General features: G+C 32.9%; 1 protein-coding gene across 1 annotated transcript in view; it reads left to right on the forward strand.

Moving 5' to 3' along the window:
• LOC127845540 (kinesin-like protein KIF28) overlaps positions 1-20,472 on the forward strand; it is a 69,680-nt gene that overhangs the window by 1,353 nt on the left and 47,855 nt on the right. Inside the window, exons 2-5 of the mRNA XM_052376551.1 lie at positions 1,314-1,352; positions 1,924-2,000; positions 8,021-8,060; positions 13,056-13,180. Coding sequence (XP_052232511.1) covers positions 1,314-1,352; positions 1,924-2,000; positions 8,021-8,060; positions 13,056-13,180 — 281 coding nt within the window. The remainder of the gene's footprint in view (positions 1-1,313; positions 1,353-1,923; positions 2,001-8,020; positions 8,061-13,055; positions 13,181-20,472) is intronic.

The raw sequence follows: 20,472 nt of genomic DNA on the forward strand, positions 1-20,472 counted from the left end.
GCTCTCCGGCCCCCCCCCACAACACACGATCACAATTCAAGTCTTTCACGTACAACTAAGTAGCTGGAAATTGCAGCCATAAACTTGTGATTCTAGACAGTAAATGAGGTTGAGTGCTTGTACACACACGGAGTCCACACATAATGCAGCATCAGCCATACCATTTAAAGTATTTTCGAGAAACTTGGCTAATATGTTAAGGTTATTGAAACAAGGTGCATAAGGCATGAGTCAGTCATGCCTGTGCAAGGGTAAGGTAATACTTTAAGGTAAAAAGTTTGAGGATCATTTCCAATATCTGCTACATGTGTACCCATTGAAAGATTGTCATGAAACTTGGCTGCAATCTTTACCTTATTGAGACAATGAGAAGTTATGAGGGCACTAGGTCAAGGTAATATTTAAGGTTAAAGGTGTGAGCCTCCATTTTCATATCTCCTATATATTTGGAAAGAATTTACTGAAACTTGCTGAAATGTAAAGGACAGTGTGACGAAGTTCAGAAAGCATGAGATTGACATGCCGACTCAAGATCAAGGTCATACTTCAATGTTATTTTTGTAGCCTCAATTTTCATGTCTGCTCCAATATTATCTCTTAGACCGTTTCAAGGATTTTCATTACACTTGGCTGTAATGTCTAGTTCATAAAGACTATGAACAGAAAGCTTCAGTCAGTCATGCTTGCTCAAGATCAAGGTTATACTTTTAAGGTCAAATGTTAAGGGGCTTTATATTTGTGTCCGGTCCATTACACCCATTGAAGTTTTTCACAAAACTTGCAATTTATAGGTAATTGAGACAATGTGCAGAAGGCATGAATCAGTCAGTCAGTCTGGCCCACTTAAGTTCAAGGTCATGTTAAAAGGTCAAAAGTTTAATCTTGTATTTTAGTGTTGGGTCCATATCTCCTATGAGCAATGTAGGATTTTAATGTAACTTGGCAACAGTGTTAAGATCATTGAAATAGTGTGAAAGCATGTGTCAGTCAAGGTTAAGGTCATACTGCAAGGTCAAATGTTTAGCCTATTTTTCGTGTCCAGTCCATATCTCCTTTACCCCTTTAACTATTTTCATCAAACTTTGCTAAATGTTAGTCATTTAGACGATGTGACAAGTCAGTCATGCTTGCTCAATGTCTTCTTGCCTTCTTACTACTGGGCTTTCTGACAATTGAGTCTTTTGAATATCTGGGTTTAGGAGTACCAGGCTTTCAGAATATTGAGTGGGCACCATTCCATACAATCAATAGTTTTGTTAAAGATCAGTAATGTTACATCAATCCTAATATCTGGTATGTTTCTTTTTTTACAGGGTAAAGGTTGCTGTGCGGGTCAGGCCTTTTAATCAGAGGTAAAATCCTTTTAAAATAATTTAAATTAAGCATAATGATTTTGTTTACCAGTACTTATCAGGACGTATGACATCAGCATTGGGGGTGAGGTGGGGGGGGGGGGGTCATTTGTATACACAAAATTTACTCTGATAACCTTACTTTTTCTTCAACTCTTTAATACTTTACCATAACACATTAGTAAATAACATAGACAGTGTTGTTGAATATTTACCTGGGTACGTTTTATATTGGTCATATTTGTAAGAAGCTAATGAAGCCACATATCAATTGTAACACCACATTACTCTCTGTGTGACCATTATTAACTATTCCCAGTGTTCTTTGTAACCTTTGTATATAAGGAATTGGCATTTAATTAAGTCAGAAAAGTAATTATGTAAGAGTTGTGATGCTTAAAATAAATTAATTAGCATTCATAGGAAATCAGGAACATAATCAGGATTAACAGCTTTGCATCTAATTAATTTTTGCCCCCAAAGTATGGCACCAGTAATAAGTTGTTAAAAAAAAGAATGAATAATAATTAGTAGCTTTTTAGATGTTCTGATGATTATGTCACACTTACAGAGAGATAGACAGACAGGCAAAATGTGTGATCAAAATGGATGGACAGATGACCATGATCTACAATCCAGATGCTCCAAGTAAGTGTTTGGAAAAAAACAATCTGGTTAAGAAATCCACTTAAAGCCAGCATTGTGTCACAAGAATACAAAAAGCATACCCGTAGCCAGGGGGGGGTGCGTTGGGTGTGTTCGCACCCAATGTTTTTGGACGACTAAAATGGTACTATAAGTTGCACACAACTTTATTGGACGCAAAAACGGTTATTAATTTTTTTCAGGAACCCAGTGAGAATTTAAGCGTTAAAATAATGTTGTATTCAATATGCAACTGACAGGTCACAATATAATGAATTTCTCGAAGTTTTAACCCTATAATGTTTGAAATCAACAGAAGTTGTGACAGCAAAATTTAAGAAAATCTAAGAAGCCGGTCCCCGCAAAATGGCATTGGAATCTTTGTTCCAAATAGATTTGTTTTTTCTGTAAAATGCAAAATTTTTAACCTGGCACTCTAATGTGTATAAAATCGATACTTATTTATAGATATTTGATACTAAATTATTGTTTTGTAACTTTTGTCATTGTTATTACTGTCTATAACTGTAATAGATATCATAACAAAATGTTGAAGCCTACTTATTGTGGGTTGAAATCGCAGTTCAATAACCTTTTTCAACAATTATCTAAATGGCTGGAAAAACAATTTGATTTACTTGAATAAAACAATAATCTTATAAAAAAGAACATACATTTTAGAAGATAATAAACGGAATGTAATGTCAGCTTCCAAAAATGACTGAAATCATTAAGGACACCCTTCAACTATTGCCGAAGACTAATGAGTCACTGGTTAATAACTTTGCATTATACCACGATTTATAACAAGAACACATTGTGCACAGCATTTTCGACAGACTGAGTTGTCTTTTTGTTATATCCCCGTACATCCATTTTCAGATCCCCTAAATGGTTTCCCAGCAAAAAAATATCAGCTATGCTTAAGTCATGATATTTTTTTTTGTTGAATGACAAGAAAACAAATCATGGTTACAAAGCAATGAAGTTTTTTTTGTAGCCAACACTTAATGGCATCTGTTCTGCTCACATACATAATTTTACACTCTGTTTTAATTATGTCAAACTTTACACTAGGAATGTCATATTCTTAAACAGTTGCTATAATGATTTAAAAACGTTATATCATATGATCAGATGGAAGTTAACGTTTAATTTTCATCAACTGTGACGGATCTTGAGCATATAATGGGAAAATAAGTACATCATTCTTTTTTTCTTCAACTTCCTGGTATACATTGTTAAGGACTTTGAGACCATACGGCAAGTAGTTTGTGGTTATAGGGTCTTAATGATGCCTAAAGTGTGATATGTTTCTGAAATTCATCTAGAAAAAGTTAACTAATTTGTTAAAAATAGTACAAACAATAATGAAGTAACCAGTTATACCATTTTGATTTCATTTTAATATTGATGCACATTAGAGAAGACCCAGTTTTGTTAATCAGTGTTTGTTGTACAATCCACAATTAGAACGTTTAGAGCATTGCTAGGCCTCTACTATCCACAAATTAGCAGACAAACAATTGTTTTGAAAAGAGTCAAATATTTCCATTTAATTTGCTCGATATATGAATGGTAAAATGTTGTAATGGTAAAACACACCAATTTTATCAAGATTCCAAGATTCACATTAACAATGATATTTAATACCGTTCTTATTGTTGATTTTACATTCTATAAATTTGTTATTGCATATGTAAACAAAGTGTGTGCCTGCATACTAGTGTCGGGTTAAACACCGTATAAAATTGTGTATTTCCGTGACTGATCGAAAAAGGTGGTTATTGAAAAACGTGGTGGGGAATACATGTATGTTATATTCATGTCGATCAATCACTGAGTATGATCAGTGAAAGTGAAATTTCATATACAAATGCTCTATAACTTCAGTCTCTAAATACAGTTGAAAAAATGAAAAGTGACCAGAATGCAGGAGTTTACGTTTCATTTTCAAAATTGTCAAGGGGTACGACCTCCAAAGCCCCCGATTGCAGGAGAAACATCCCCTCCCGAACATAACCCCTTCGCCACTTCGTTGCTCAGTAACACTCGTTGATGGCATAAATTCGTAACCCCGTTTTCAAAACCCTGGCTACGGGCCTGAAAAGGCTGAACATTTACTTACTTCTGCTTATATCATATCCCAATTAAAACCATAAATTTTGGAGGGATTATTTGTTTGTGTTTACATTGCTCAGACATCAACAAACATGTTTTGGAAGAAAATAAGACCAAAACAAAAACACAATAAACAAAAATAAAAGAGATTAAAATTGCAAATGCCCAAATATTGTTGTTTAAAACATTCATGTTTATGTTCTTCTATTGTGTTATAAATGAGGCCATAAATAACTGTCTACAGTCTTCTACTCTGGGTACAGTTTGGGACATCAATGGTAAAGAGCAATTAATTATGCATGAAAACTAGGCAATGTAGTCACAAATGGTTCATTAACATTAATTGCTAGCCATTTATAATCACCTGTGGCTAGATCAGTACTTGCTTTGTTCAGCACCTGATCTTTGGCTGCTACATCAACAACTTCCTGATCAGCTCACGCCTGGAATGTATAATGCAAATCAAAACTTGCAATTCCTCCTCTGTTAACCCTTTGCATGCTGGGAAATTCAAAGAATACTATCAGAATAGCAAACAGTTTGGATCCTGATGGGACGCCACGTTCTGTGGCGTTTCATCTGGATCCAAACTGTTTGCAAAGGCCTTCAAAATTCGGTTCCAGCACTGAAAGAGTTAATAGGAGATAAAAAATCTTGTACAATAATATATGTCCATTGAATCTTAGTAAAAAAAACATGCATACACAATTACAGATTGTTTATTTTATAACTTCTACATAACAGAATGGATTGTGACACTATATCACATTAGGTTAAAACCCGAAGCTGACTACATAATTCTTAGCAACACATATCAGCACAAGTAGCACTTATTTGTTATAACAATCATTTTTAGATCAAATCTGTTAATGAATGCCAGTGAACCTATTCTAAATCCACTGGCTTGAGAGGATTATATGACCCGGTACACACAAATATTTAATTGGTATACAAGGGTGTTTACTCAAGGATTTGACTTCCACTTTATGTGAACATCTACTTGCCCCCAAAACATCGTAGTATTGTTAAATATATAAATAACTTCCACTGCATTTATTGATTCATACACAAAGAGGTGTATTAAAAGATATGATTTTATAACAACAAAATGTAATTTACTAAAAATATTTTAGCCCTTTACCATTTACATGTAGATACGTTTTTGTAGTTGCATAGAAAGTTAAATTTAATTTCATACCTTTATTACTAAATTTAAAGGCTTCATTTCCACTCCTTAGATACTGATGAGCAGCAAACAGCATGCAACCTGAACAGACTATGAGTTACTGGCAGGCTGTTCTGGTTTTATGCTGTTTGCACAAAGCCATTTTCACTTTGCTTTTAAATGGGAATTAAAGGGTTAAGCAATAACTATATGCAATATATAGGAAGATTAATTTTATGCAATAAACATGTGTTTTTCTCCTGATAATCAGTTCTGATTATAAATAATCTAAAATCTTGTTCCATGAAAAAAAGTCACAATAATTTGGTAATTTTCTGTATTCCTGTATTTTCTTTATTTGTTTATTAGATAAATGCGAAGCACTCACCGGGTAATAGAAATAGCAAAAGTATCGAGTTTATATTTACTAAATATGACGTAAATTTCTAAAACTTGTATTTTTTGTTCTAACCAATTCATATCAATTGAATAAATAAAGAAATAATTTTAAACATATTGTGATGTTTGTGTTAATAAATGTATTTTAAGTAAAAACAGACATTGGTACCGTCGCATGCTGTTTGTGTCAATTAATGTATTTTCAGTTAAAACAGACATTGGAACGGTCATTATTAAATGAGAGTTAAAGAATAAAACAAGTTACAATCAACTAAATGACAGACGTTGTTGTTTTTTTTAAATTAACTAAAGGTTGCATTTTATTTAAACATTTTTTTTCTTTGGTTAACCTCAAATAGGAAATTGAGGCACTTATTTCCGAAAAAATATACTCTTTTACATGTACATGGCAAATGGTGCCAAAGGCCCAAACATTTGACAAACAACAACTTACTACATGAAATTTCTTGTGACGCCTTATATGAGTACATTTGATAGCAGGCTGTAAAACAACTTCACAGAACAATAAACGGCTTTCATAAATGTATCAATTAATGTGATGTCAATTGTTTGGAAAAAAAATATGGAAATTTTATGTCACTTTTAAAATACTTCAATGAGCTCTTTTAAATACTTTATATTTATAACAGTAATTTATCAAAAAGTCAATATGTAATGCATATATAAGCCTGGTATTGAAAAAATATGACCTGACATTTAAAGGGATCTTTTCACGCTTTGGTAAATTGACAAAATTGATAAAAGTTGTTTCAGATTCGTAAGTTTTCGTTTTAGTTATGATATTTGTGAGGAAACAGTAATACTAAACATTAACCATACTCTAATATAGCCATTATATGCATCTTTTGACGATTTTAAAACCTAAAAATTATAAAGCGTTGCAACGCGAAACGATTGAATAATTTGAAGAGTTCTGTTTTTGTCGTTAAATTTTGTGAAACTACGAATATTGCTTATATAAGGTATAAAATACGTCATGAATGTGTACTCGGCGGAATAGCTCAGTAGGCTAAAGCGTTTTTACTTCAGGACTCTGGCAGGATTCCAGGGGTCACTGGTTAGAAACCTGCTCCGGGCAATGTTCTTTTCCTTTTTTTTTCTTTTTTTCTTGATTTTTTACTGGAGCTTTTACGATCCAGTGTTTACATTTATCAATATAAAGCATTTAATGAATAAGTTAAAAAATGCCAAAATCTGTGAAAAGGCCCCTTTAAAAAAGAATTTATTATCAACTTGAATTCTGTTTGAAGATTTATTTCTTTTCTAATGGTTTAAAATGCTTTGTTTACACTGAACATCAAAGGAGTTGTGAAAATTAGCCATCAACTTTTATTTTATTTATTTTTAGTGTAAATTGATGAATAATCAAATTGCACTTTATCAATTAATATCTCATATAAAACACCTTAACAATTTTAACTCATGTTAGATGTTGATCATTGTTAATCATTCATAAGCAATTAAACATCCTTGTATTCAAATATATTTTTTACTCTAATGACAATGAAATGAAATAAATAAACACATAATTAAAGCAGCAAACATATGTAATCTAACACAGTGCCCTCTCTACACTTTGGGGGATTGGGGCCGGGCCCTTAGAGGGGAATTTCGCGTTGTTTTGGGCAAAAAGGGGAATTTAAGAAGATCTTTTCACCAAACATTCAATACATAAAATTGCTATATTTTAATGTGATTTACATAAATATACATTTAATTAAAGGTAAGTACATGTAGCACGATACCAGCTGGCAACATAAGTATAAAATAAAAAAAAATAAAAAAAAATTTTTTTTTTGGAGGGGGAAATTTTTAGCTGAAATAGGGGAAAAAAGTATACTTTTCATGGGGGAAACCACCGATATTGGGCAGTAAAAAGTGCCAAACGAGGGCCCTGTAATCGTGCGAGTGTGTGTTGTTTTCTGTTTGTTTAATTAGTTCCTGTCCAATCATGTCCTCTTAGTAATGTTATATTGTACTGGTAGCCGCAAAATTTGGTTAAAACTGCTTATGTGTGTGGTACTGGTAGTTGCAATATAATTTAAAAACTTCTAATGTTGCAAATATTGAAGTCATGGTTAGCATATATTATAATGTTTGGTGGTCAACCTATATCCGGTGTTTAGGCCAAGTTCAAATATAGGTCACTAGAAAACATTTTAAGCAAAATTGAATGTTATGCCAGGAACTTTGTTTAACCATAACAAGGGAAAAATGTGAAAACATAGAACTTAGAACTAGAGCATGGTGTATAATTATTTAAATGACCAGTATTGTCTACATGCCAGATCAAAACTCTTATAATCCTTTTTTGCAGATGAAGACCCAAAGAAATTTTCATTTGATTATTCGTACTGGTAAGTAGACTTTTCATCATAAACTCTTATTATATTGTATAAAATACACATTTTTATGGAAAAATTATGGCACAGACTTGCTGGGCTGCAAAAGCCGGGATTTTAGGTTTGACTCCCAGCCCAGTCAAATAACTTGTGGGGTGTGTCTATGAAAAATGTTATATGGCCAGTCCAATCATAATCTGAAGGGATAGGAAACTCTTTACATGTGTTAACAAGTTTGAGACAGTAATTGAAGTATGGACTACTGACATGTTGACATAGCAACCAACGTGCTTGATTCTTCTAGCCTCAAAAATAATGTTTTCAAGAAGTGTTTGTTTTATTGTTTTCATTATTTTGATTGGGGTATGTCTGTCGTGCAGTATATATCATGTGTCATCAACCTTTAGGTCCTTACCATGCAAGAGGTAAAACTTGATCAGAATATTTATTGTGACAAACCTATGTCAAGTTTGAATCTGGGTCAAGTTTGGTCTAAAACTAGGTCAGTAGGTTGAAAGTCAGAGACCTTGTTACCACATGAAAGGCCACATTTATTATTAAGTCCTTATGAAACTTGGTCAGAATGTTTTTCTTGACATTATCTGAAGCAAGTTCGATTTTTTCTCAAAATTTCAAAACTAGGTCACAAGGTCAAATCCTAAAAAACCTTATGAACACTCTAAATGCTTCATTTGAAACCTATGATATGTACTTTGAAACTTAATTTAGATGTTTTTCTTTACCAAATCTTCGCCAAGTTTTAAATTAGTTCACATGCCTAAAAAAACTAGGTAATCAGTTTACTTTTTTCAACAATTTAAAATACCTTGATTATAGATGAGGGCTTTCAGGCCATCATGATCCTTGTGTTTGGGTTACAGTATTTTAAACATATTACAGTAGACTCTGCCAATACTGGACTCTCAGAATACCGGAACTCTCCCAATTCCGAACGGTCGGACCAGTCCTGTATTTTCTCCTCCTATTTCTTTGTTAAAAAATGTTAAAAAAACTGAACTCTCTCAAAACGGGAAACCAAACGGATATCTCTGTGAATTTGGTCATTTTCAACGTAAAATACATTGAGTAAACCAGACGGTCCTAATTCTCAAGATGCCCGAGGCGTTAAAATGACAATACCTAGTCAGCACAGCGCGTGCAGTGTCACACATTTTGCTCTCGCAATTATCGATAATCTGATTAAACATACCATAAAGGTGTCAAGTCGTTACCGCGCTAAACAAACTGTGTATGTCTATAATAGACATGTGATTACACCAAAAAGTGATTGACTCGAACGTTTTATTAAGTTTATGATAAATAATTTAATTACAAAATTTATGCATGCCGTTTCTTCGGATCTTCTCGGGCAGTTTAAAAGATCTTATAGCAATGTTTTAACGCTTAAATGGTTGTTTGTTTGTTTGTCAAATAAAACTGTGAGAAATATGACCGTTTAATATCAATCCATCTGTTTGCAAATTTATTCATTGCCTTTGCTTAATTTCAAACGCATCTTCAGCATTAAGATTGTAAAGCAGAAATGTGCACTGAAGCAGAGAGTGATCGCGGACTTTTTCAAGAAATCGTGAACTTCGTGCATGTGTTGGTTTTGACAATACCTTCTGAGATCATTAATGTCTTGAAAATAATTTTATGACGCTGCTTTTTGTGTGTGTATGTTTTGTGAAATATGTTATGTCTTGAATAATACATCGTGTGTCCACAACAATCGTATTTGTGTCGTTATTCATCAAAATTGTCTTTAATAATTCAGAGCTATTTATAGCGAACTCAAACACAACTCACTCGCCTATATGACAAATTTCACGTACTCATGTACATGTACGTACATGTATAAAGTACCACTCTCACTTTGGGATTAATCAAAACAAGTCGGTTTGGAATGTTTTTTTGGTTTAATCGAATAAAACACATTTTTTAAGAATGCTTTAAACATAAACATTACATGAGTACAGTTATCACATGGTACATGTAAATGTATATGGTTTGTTTTATTCTTATATGATTTTGTACACAATGCATACAATGTATATTTCGGCAATATGCATACTCTTGGTAAACCGGAACTCTCGGAAAACCGGACGATCAGGCTGGTCCCCAGACCGTCCGGTTTACAGAGAGTCTATTGTACCATAACCAGTAAACTCACACAATTTTCCTGGGCAAGCTTTACCCATGGTAGTGGTTTACATGTAAATGTGGTTAGTGCATATAATTCTGCCTGTCACTCAGTCTTGCATGGCCAAATGAAAAAAATGTAGAACACTGTCGTATAAGTTACATTTTTTGCTCACATGTATTAAACTTGGTGATACATATGACGCCATTTAAAATTCGCCTTTTGGCCAACCACTTGGTTAGTAGTAAAGTACAATATGGGAATTCCTAAGTATCAAAGACGTCTGAAAGGTGGTTGACATAGATGATATTAGGCTCCGTGGGTGATATTGCTTTGTTCCATCTCATAAAAGTTTATACATGAACATAAATTGAACAATTACTATAATGTAATGTGCTCATGCTTTGTTTGCAATTGACTTATGATATTGACCTTATCAATAGTGAAACCTGTTGATTCTACATATTGAACTACATTATTGAAATTTAAAACAAATTAATACAGAGAGAAAAAGCAAATATTTGCCCTTAATTTCCAAGTTCTGTCACAGTGGGAATACATGTACTTACAAATGTTAATACATGTAAAAGCAATTTTGCTGATTTAAACTGTTTTTAAAATTACTTTTAAACACTTGTAATCAAAGCGCCTGAATTAGGCTTTTGTAGTCTGCTTAGCTTTTATGATCATATAAATGTAATTTACTAGACTATGTATTTTAGCTTCACTGTTCGTCAAATAGACAGAACTATTATACTTACCCATTCTTTGGTAAGGGCGTGCTCTGGATAAGGCTTGCAATTGCAACAACTCAATATCTCTGTTTATACTATATATGGGCCGTGCTCTGTGAAAATGGAGTTTAATGCATGTGCGTCAAGTGTCGTCCCAGATTTGCCTGTGCAGTCAGCACATGCTAATCAGTGACAACACTTTCCGCTTTTGTGATATTTTTTGTTTCAAGAAAGTTTCTTTTTAGCAAAAATCAAGTTTAGGCAGAAAGTGTCGTCCCTGATTAGCCTGCGCAGACTGTACGGGCTAATCTGGAACAACACTTTTGATCATGCATTAAACCCCCTTTTCCACAGAGCACGGCTCATTTGTAATTGATAATTAAGTTTTATAGTCAATTGGAGGTATCATGTTATTAAAATTGTTATTTGCAACATTATGCAATACATGTACATGTACTAGGCTCATCCATATGATCTGTGGGCAGATCCAAGGCTTTAAACTTTATTTTGAGTCCTGAAATGTTTTTATGCCTGTGCTTTTATTTTCATTGACCAATTTTCATTGTCATCTGTGTTTTAGTTTTACAAATCCCGCTGAATGTCTGATACTGTTTAACAAAATACAATGAAGATAAAGCAATTTATTGAATACAATATTCAATAAGGTCTTTTTTGAATACAGCTGCGTTATTGATGGCCATTTATTGATATGTATTGTTATTTAATGCAGCCTTGAAAGCTGTTGTTTACACAATCTCTGCTTAAAATAAAACAGTAAAGAACAATATTTATGTTTTTTTTCAGCTTTGATTCTGATCAGGCTTTGAAGGAATATTTACATGAACATCAAATTGTTAATATTTTTGTTTATGTTTTTATTTTGTATAATTAGTTGTAAGTAGAACAGCTCATATAATACTGAGTTTGAATTTTATGAATTGTGTAAAAGAGATTAAGTAAAGTAATATTGAGTTTAAGAAATTTAACATACATGTAATTTATCATAGGATAAAGATGGGTATCTCCAACATTCAGGAAAAAATACGACTGTGTTTCACTTTATTTAAAAGTTTCGTCTTGTTTATTACTGTACTTGGTAAGTTAGAAGCCATGCAGCTAATATTGCAATTCTTATAAATACAACTCTTGAGTGTATGTTAGCTGAAATTTCAACACTCTACGGGCCACAACTTAATTGTAATTGCTTGATTAGGAACCGTTTTAGTTTGGGTTTGATTTTCATTAAACACCATATCATAAATATTTGCGCCAAACATGGACGACATTTTTGCTTTTTATCAATTATGCCCCCCCCCCCCCCACCCTTTGAAGAAGAGGGGGTATATTGTTTTGCACATGTCGGTCGGTTGGTCGGTCCGTCCGTCGGTCCGTCCATCAGATGGTTTCCGGATGATAAGAACGCTTAGGTCTAGGATCATGAAACTTCATAGGTACATTGATCATGACTGGCAGATGATCCCTATTGATTTTGAGGTCACTAGGTCAAAGGTCAAGGTCACAGCGACTCAAAACAGTAAAATGGTTTCCTGATGATAACTCAAGAATGCTTACCCTTATGATCATGAAACTTCATAGGTACATTTATCATGACTGGCAGATGACCCCTATTAATTTTCAGGTCACTAGGTCAAAGGTCAAGGTCACAGTGACTCAAAACAGTTTAACGGTTTCCTGATGATAACTCAATAATCATTAGGCCTAGGATCATGAAACTTAATAGGTACATTGATCATGATTGGCAGATGACCCCTATTGTTTTTCAGGTCACTAGGTCAAAGTTCAAGGTCACAGTGACAAAAAACGTATTCACACAATGGCTGCCACTACAACTGACAGCCCATATGGGGGGCATGCATGTTTTACTAACAGCCCTTGTTAAAGTCTATGTTGTTAATGTTCGTTCAAAACAATGATGTCATTGCAAAACAAATTAAACTTCAAGATTATAGTATATGTCATTCATATACTGTTCACATGTCATGGAAACCGAATACTGTGTAGGTTTGTATTTGTTATAACTTCTTATAGCATATACCGTGAGGTCACATGCTGGTTTTTCCCAATAATGCACACGTTTATATTTATTATTTCCTCATAAACAACATTGTACAGGTCACATGATGGGTTCCGTATGACACCTGATGGAAGCGCGGAGCCAGTCAGAGGAAGTACATACGCTTGTCAGCGGACAGTTTTTGACGACCTTGGCCAGGGGGTCCTGAACAATGCTTTTGAAGGTACAGTGAAACAATAGTTGGGTGATTTAAATGATAATCTTAAAAGAGCTCACGCTTAACCTAATGCCAAACACTGAACTCTTTTTAGCTCAATAAGTTTACGATGATTTTCCTAATTTGTTGAGGTCGAGCCCCAAATTAATTATGAAGTGTTATTTTAAGTTGAGAATTTTGTCTATACTTGTATAAATTATTTTTTGCATAGGTAAAAATACCATGTATTTAATTTATTGAGTTATACTGGTTAACTAAAGAAAAACATTCAATTTAAGTATAAATTATGTTTTTGAATAGGTAAAAATACCATGTATTCAATTTATTGAGTTATACTGGTTAACTAAAGAAAAACATTAAAATCAAACTCTACATGTAAATTCATCAAAAAATGATTAGAGGCATTTAACAAAATTTTCATAATTTAAGTCTCAAAAATAATGTTATTTACTTTTCACCTTGTTTCATCTTTCAAACTCTGATGTATGTCCTAAATTTTCTATTATCAAATCATACACCTATTGAAATTGTCTGTATGTTTCATGTAAAAAAAAGTTAATTTACATCTTTTAAGTTCATCAAAGTCATAAAACTTCATGTTCTCTTTAAAGTGCCTTTTATATAAAACAATATAATATAAAGATATACCTCTATGGCACATAAAAGGAATATTTATTTGCCATGCTCATAAATATTTTTAATGGATATTTCTTGATATTGCTGTTTTTAAATATCAAGAATTTAAGCAAATAAATTTGCAATTTGAAAAGCTTTTCAGTTATTTGTCAAACCTATTGGACATAATTTACATACACGTTCTCATTTTGTATTATGATTGCATTTAATTACTTCATGTCACTTAATTCATCATCCTAATACTGGTATCAATTGCCTGTTGCAAACATGCTTACAATTTAACCCCTTCCCACTCAGAAGCAAAGTGAAAATCATGCTATGTGAAAACAGCATAAAACCAGAACAGCCTGCGAGTAACTCACAGTCTGTTCAGGTTTTATTCTGTTTGCTCCTCATCAGTAACTAAGGGTTTGAAATGAAGCCTTTGAAACTTGGATCAAGTAAGGAAGGCCTTTAATTAAATTCACTTTTCTAAGTGACTACAAATGCGTCAAAATATGTCTAATCTTTTGAGCTGAGTACTTCCTTGTTATTGTTCATGTTGTCATAAATTTTCTCAAAATTACAACATTGTATACAATATCACATACATTTTGTGCCACGACATGCGAAAATGATTTGTACATATGAATTAACCTGACTCACTATAGTTGAAGTTTTGTGAACTTTATAAAGTGGCAATGGGCCAACCAGTAAAAGTAAAAGTACAAACACTGCTTTTTGATAAATTTTGGTGTTTTCAAGTCTGTTGATACAGCAAACAAATGCAATAGCGAGTATATTCAAATGTCATTTGATGTTTTAGTGTTGTTTTAAGCCATTTTCTTTTAATTTCATTGAAATAAAGACAGAAAACTGTAAAAATGATGGAATGAATACAATACCAAATGAGTGTTGAACTCAGATACATGTACTTGCTTGGCATGAAAAATGAACCATTTGCCAAGACATGTGATTAGGGTTTTAAGCTTTTCTTTACCCTTTACCACTAAGAAACGTATTTTGATGCATTTGTGGTCTATAAGAAAGTTAAATACAAAAAAATATATTATAATTACAGACTTTTCTTACTTTGAACAAGTTTTAAAGGCTTCATATCCAACACTTATATACTGATGAGCAGCAAACAGCATTAAACCTTAACAGACTGCGAGTTTCTTGCAGGCTGTTCTGGTTTTATGCTGTTTGCACATTTACTTCTATATACCATATATATATTGTTAATTGAAAAACATTAAATATGAATATTCATTTTAAATACTAATTGATTATCAGATCTTTAAAATTATATCACTTCTGTAAGAAAAGAGACGAAATACATTTGGCCAATGATCAGGGATGTAAAAACAGATAAATAACACCACTTATAACTTTTATTGTGCCATATTGACATTAATATTCTCTAAGAAAAAGGTCCTTTGCAAAACATTTCCTAAACTGGATTTAACTCCTCAAATAGTTCCTTATACCACTTCAATTTTTGTTGAGAATATTGGAAGCAAGTAGGTAGTCACATGTAGAGCTGTTGAGAGAATATGCGAAGTCAATAATTCATCGACAGTTTGCAGAAGCTGTTTAAGTGGTTGCCATAATAAATAGTGTGTGGTTTTCAAAGGGCAGTCAATGTGTGGGAAGACATTCAGTTCAGACTTTGCACTGTTCTGATTCTCATTATTCTTTCATATAAAGCTATTGTTCAAATATAATTATTTGGATGTTTATAAATGGCTGCCACAATAAATGTATTTGATTTATGAAATATAATGAATAAATAATTATCAGCTGTGTGTGTTTGAAATTGAAGTTAATTTATATCAGTAAAATATTTCTTAATTTCTGTTATAGGAATGTAAGTGTGCTTAAATTTTAACCCCTGACAAAGTACTGTTTTATCAAAACTTAACATGACTATGTAAAAGAGGTCAATAGCTACTATCAATAGCAAATTCAAATTTGGCTAATAAATTCCTCTTATACAAAGACTAATACTTGAATTTTGTGGCCTGTTATAGAAGTAATCCTGTTTTAGAGTCCAGCGGTCAAGTGATCGATTTACATTAACAGAGGAACGTTATCCAGTGTTCAATATTTCAAGCTTTGGAACAATCTTGAACAGAAAATAAAAATCATTATATACAATTAGAATATTAAATTGAATTTGTAAATTTGGTTAAGAGGATAATTTACGATAATAAATAACTATTTATATCAATGTAGTTTTCATTATCACCAATCCATTTGCCAGTTTTTCCAAAGTGTAATTTATGATATATAGCGTCTCCCGGGTGTACATTGTCCAGGGTAATCATGGAACTTAGGCTGGAAATCCATGGTATAACATGGAATTCCATGGAAATCCCTGGAATTTGAAACAGTTTCCAGGGTTTTCCAGGGTTTTGTTCTAGAAATGTCCATGAAAAGTGGACTTTTTTTCAAGCATTTTCCAGCCTTGGATGGAAAAGCATGGAAAAGGAATGGAAAACGCTGGATTTAGGCTGGATAACCAAGGAAAATATTTCCAGATAGCATGGAAAGTGGAACATAGAATTTTTTAAGCATGGAAAAGACTCTAACATTTTCAGCTGACCCTGGAAAAAACTTAGACTTTATAAGAGGAGAAAATAACTTATAAAAATGCAACACATTTTATTCAAAGTAAATCAGAGTTCAACATTTTACACAACATATGAATAAAACATAAAACAATGTGCATAGTTTGGGCAGAAATAGTAGTAGTTAAAGTAGTAGTAGTAGTGGTAGAAGTAGTAATGCTGAGGCTGGCAGTAGAATATGTTGTAGGAGTAGAAGTAAAAGTGGTTGTTGTATAAGTTGTATAAGCAGTTAAACTACTTATAATATAGTAGTTGAAGTACTAGTAGTGGTAGTAGTAGTAGTAGTAGTAGTAGTAGTAGTAGTAGTAGTAGTAGTAGTAGTAGTAGTGGTAGTAGTAGTAGTAGTAGTAGTAACAGCAGCAGCAGCAGCAGTAGTAGTAGTAGTAGTCGCTGCAGCAGGAGTTGTAGTAGTAGTAGCAGCAGCAGCAGCAGCAGTAGCAGTAGTAGTAGTAGCAGCAGCAGCAGCAGCAGGAGTAGTAGCAGCCACAGCAGTAGCAGCAGCAGTAGTAGAAGTAGTAGTTGAAGCAGTAGTAGTAGTTGAAGCAGTAGTAGTAGTAGTAGCAGTAGTAGCAGCAGTAGTAGTAGTAGTAATAGTAGTAGTAGTAGAAGTAGTAGTAGTAGTAGTATAAGTAGAAGTAGCAGTAGTAGTAGTAGTAGTAGTAGTAGTAGTAGTAGTAGTAGTAGTAGTAGTAGTAGTAGTAGTAGTAGTAGTAGTTGTTGTTGTTGTTGTTGTTGTGGCTGTTGTAATAGTAGTAGTAGTTTTGCAGAAGTAGTAGTAGTAGTAGTAGTACTAGTAGTAGAAGTAATAGTAGTAACTTTCAAAGCAATGTCTACAAGTTTAAATTCTTTAACCCTGTTCAAGGTGTATACACACTCAATATTTAACTACAGTCCAGGTTTGCAATTAACAAACTATCTGATAAACCTGTGTGTGAGTCAGATATGTCTGCTGCTAATCTATTGGTTATAAAATATCACAGCCTTTCTGATTGGCTGAGTTCAAATACAGAAAGTTTACCTGTTAGATTGAAATTCTGGCCTATTGCAGAAAATATGCAGGTTAAACTTGTTGTTAAAATGAAGTTAATGTAATGTTCACAAACAGTAGAGTTAATGAGTTTTTCCATTAACAAGAATTTCTTAAAATTATAATGTATGGATATCATTTGGAAAGTGACATGAAATGTTGTTAAAGAGTGATGCATACAAGTGTTTCAGAAGTCTGTCTAGGTATAGAACAACAACTGAAGGTTTGTGCTTTTCATTATTTCTAAATATTCCTTTAAGTTTATTCTTCTTATGTCATCATTGTAGACCTTTTTTATGTGACATTTTAGGTAAAAGTATGGCAAATATAGAAGTTTAAAAGCAGCTGTCACACACATTTTCACTAAGTGCAGTTTGCAGCTTGATAAAGGAAGTCCTATGTGGAGATATTAATAAGCTTGAATGTAGTATTGGAAGTTTATAATGCATGGCTAGGGAACTGAGGCTAAGGGAGTTATGTGTTGTGCATGATGAGAACTCAATGCTCATTAATGCTGTTAATGTTTATAAATAAATTAATTAAACCAATAGCATTGTTTTTTATGTTTCACTGTGCATTTTCATACCAATAGAATTACACATCATTCTAATTATAGCAATAATAAATTTGTACTAATCATACCTACAAATTTTGTTATGCTATGCTTTGTGATGTATTAACTTCATTGTAAATTATTATTTAAAGACCATTTTACTAAATATTTAAAACAATACTTGAATTCTATATACATTTTCATTATGTGCTTTAACTGTAGCTGACCAGTTGATGGAAGATACTGCAGAGTTTGGCAGGGAAATAACCCAAGACAGCAAAGCGGCTCTTTTGGCGCATTTACCAAGATGACTAACATGGCCACAAATTCATGGTAAAATATTGTTATGCCCCGGGCTCATATAAGTAATTAAGTGTTAACCACCTGAAAGTATTTTGTCTTTTTGGTATCCAATATTTTGGTCTAGTTTCAATTACAGGTTATTTTTATATGAATTAGCAAATTAGCATAACTTTCATATAGCAATATCTGAATATAAAATTCCTATATATGTTTGAGTTTCCAGATACATGCTATAGTGAACCCCGTTTTGAGGCATTTAAGAAAACAACAATATAAATTTCAAAATAAAAGAGAGTCATATAAAAATATAAGTTAAATCACCAATATATTCACTTGAAAGTTTTCAGTTTTCCTGTGTGGTTGCCTGTTTGCAAGTAGATTAAAGCCTGCTTGCAAACTTTAAGAGAATAAATTTCAGTAAATGGAAAAGAAATAATTGCTAACTACTTAGGATCGTAAATGTTCGCTCAAATACAAAAAAGCCAGATGTACCGAATTGAGCAGTGATATGAAATATCTAAAATAGATTTAAATATGAATGAGCATTGAAGTATAGATATTCAATCATATGATTGCTGCACATTTACTTTTACAGATAAATGTAAAAAACTTATGACTTTCTTGTAATATTGTTTGCTTTGTTTTTCTTTCAGAGATCATGCAGGAGCCGTTACAGTATAACAGCAGTACAAGTTCTATAAAAGATCCACGACCTACTGAAGCCTAGCTAATTAACAAAAAAGTTTTTAAAAACTGTAATTTTATCCCACCTGGGTACTTATAATTTACTAAGCTGCCTTCACAAGTTTTAGACTTGCAATTATATTTTAAATTGTCACTTGGAAAGTAATACATGTACATGCATTATGTTCTGAATTTCTTTGAACAATAAAATGATATAAAAGTTTTTTAATGAAATTCAGCACCTAAATTGCATTAAAGTGAAAGTAGCTGAGAAAAATAGTATCCTTGTGCTCATGGGCAGCTACATATATTGTGACAAACATGAAGTAGCTAAAATAACTTTAATTTTTCATTTTGTTTCTTGTATATCGTTTGTACAGGGTTCGTGAATTGTTACTGTATATTACTTGACTTGCTTGTATTTTGTTACTTTGAATACATGTTGTTAAGGTTGCATTATACTTTTTAACTTTTAAAGTAGCGCCTGTTCTGTTATGTAAGGGCCTGATTTATGATAATTGACCTAGAGACTTTGTAAGCATGTATTAAACAACACTTGTTTGATCTGAATAATTTGTTAAATAAATGTAACACAATTTGTAATCTGATGTTATATTTTGATGAATTGTGAAGAAAATAATACATCGAAGAAACTAAGGCATTATGTTGATTTTTTGTTTTGTTTTAATCTAACCTTAAATTATGATTTATTTAAGCTGTGAGTATTGTATTCATTTAATACATGAATATTGTTTTTAGACCAGAAATTTCTTTTTCTATTCAGTGACCATGGTAAACGCTGGACAATTTTCCATGTTATACCAGGCATCCATGGAATATTAAACAAAGAAAAACCCTGGAACATTTTCCAGGGTTTTCCAGCCAGCATGGAAAAAATACCGTCCGAATACTCCATGTAATCTGGAAAACCCTGGAAAAAAATCCATGGTTTTCCATGGTTTTCCAGATTACATGGAGTATTCGGACGGTATTTATTCCATGCTGGCTGGAAAACCCTGGAAATTGTTCCATGGTAATTATTCCAGGGAGCCTGGAAAACCATGGAAACTATTCCAGGCTATTTTCACATACCAGGGACAATTTTCCACCCTTTTTTTTAAATATTGACGCTGGAAAAGGCTGGAAACTTAATTAGTCCGAATACTCCAGCCTCATATTTTCCATGGATTTTCATGGAAAACCCTGGACAAAGTACACCCGGGCTGTTTAAAAATAACGTATTATGTCCATATTTTAGTTGGTTTATGTTGTGTTTTCCTCTATCTTGAGCTCCTGTACAATTATTAACTTGCCCATTACAAAAAATGGCCATATGGTAATTCTTGAGCAGTTGGTGGATTAATTTTGACAGTCGGGTGGGTGCTATCCTGGAATTATTTGTTCAAGGCTTTACTTCCTCTTGCATGGATTGATTTTCAAATAACTTGCCTCCCTAGGTATTTAGCATGAAGAGACAGACTGT

Source organism: Dreissena polymorpha, chromosome 9 (genome assembly GCF_020536995.1).
Source record: "Dreissena polymorpha isolate Duluth1 chromosome 9, UMN_Dpol_1.0, whole genome shotgun sequence".
Taxonomy (NCBI): domain Eukaryota; kingdom Metazoa; phylum Mollusca; class Bivalvia; order Myida; family Dreissenidae; genus Dreissena; species Dreissena polymorpha.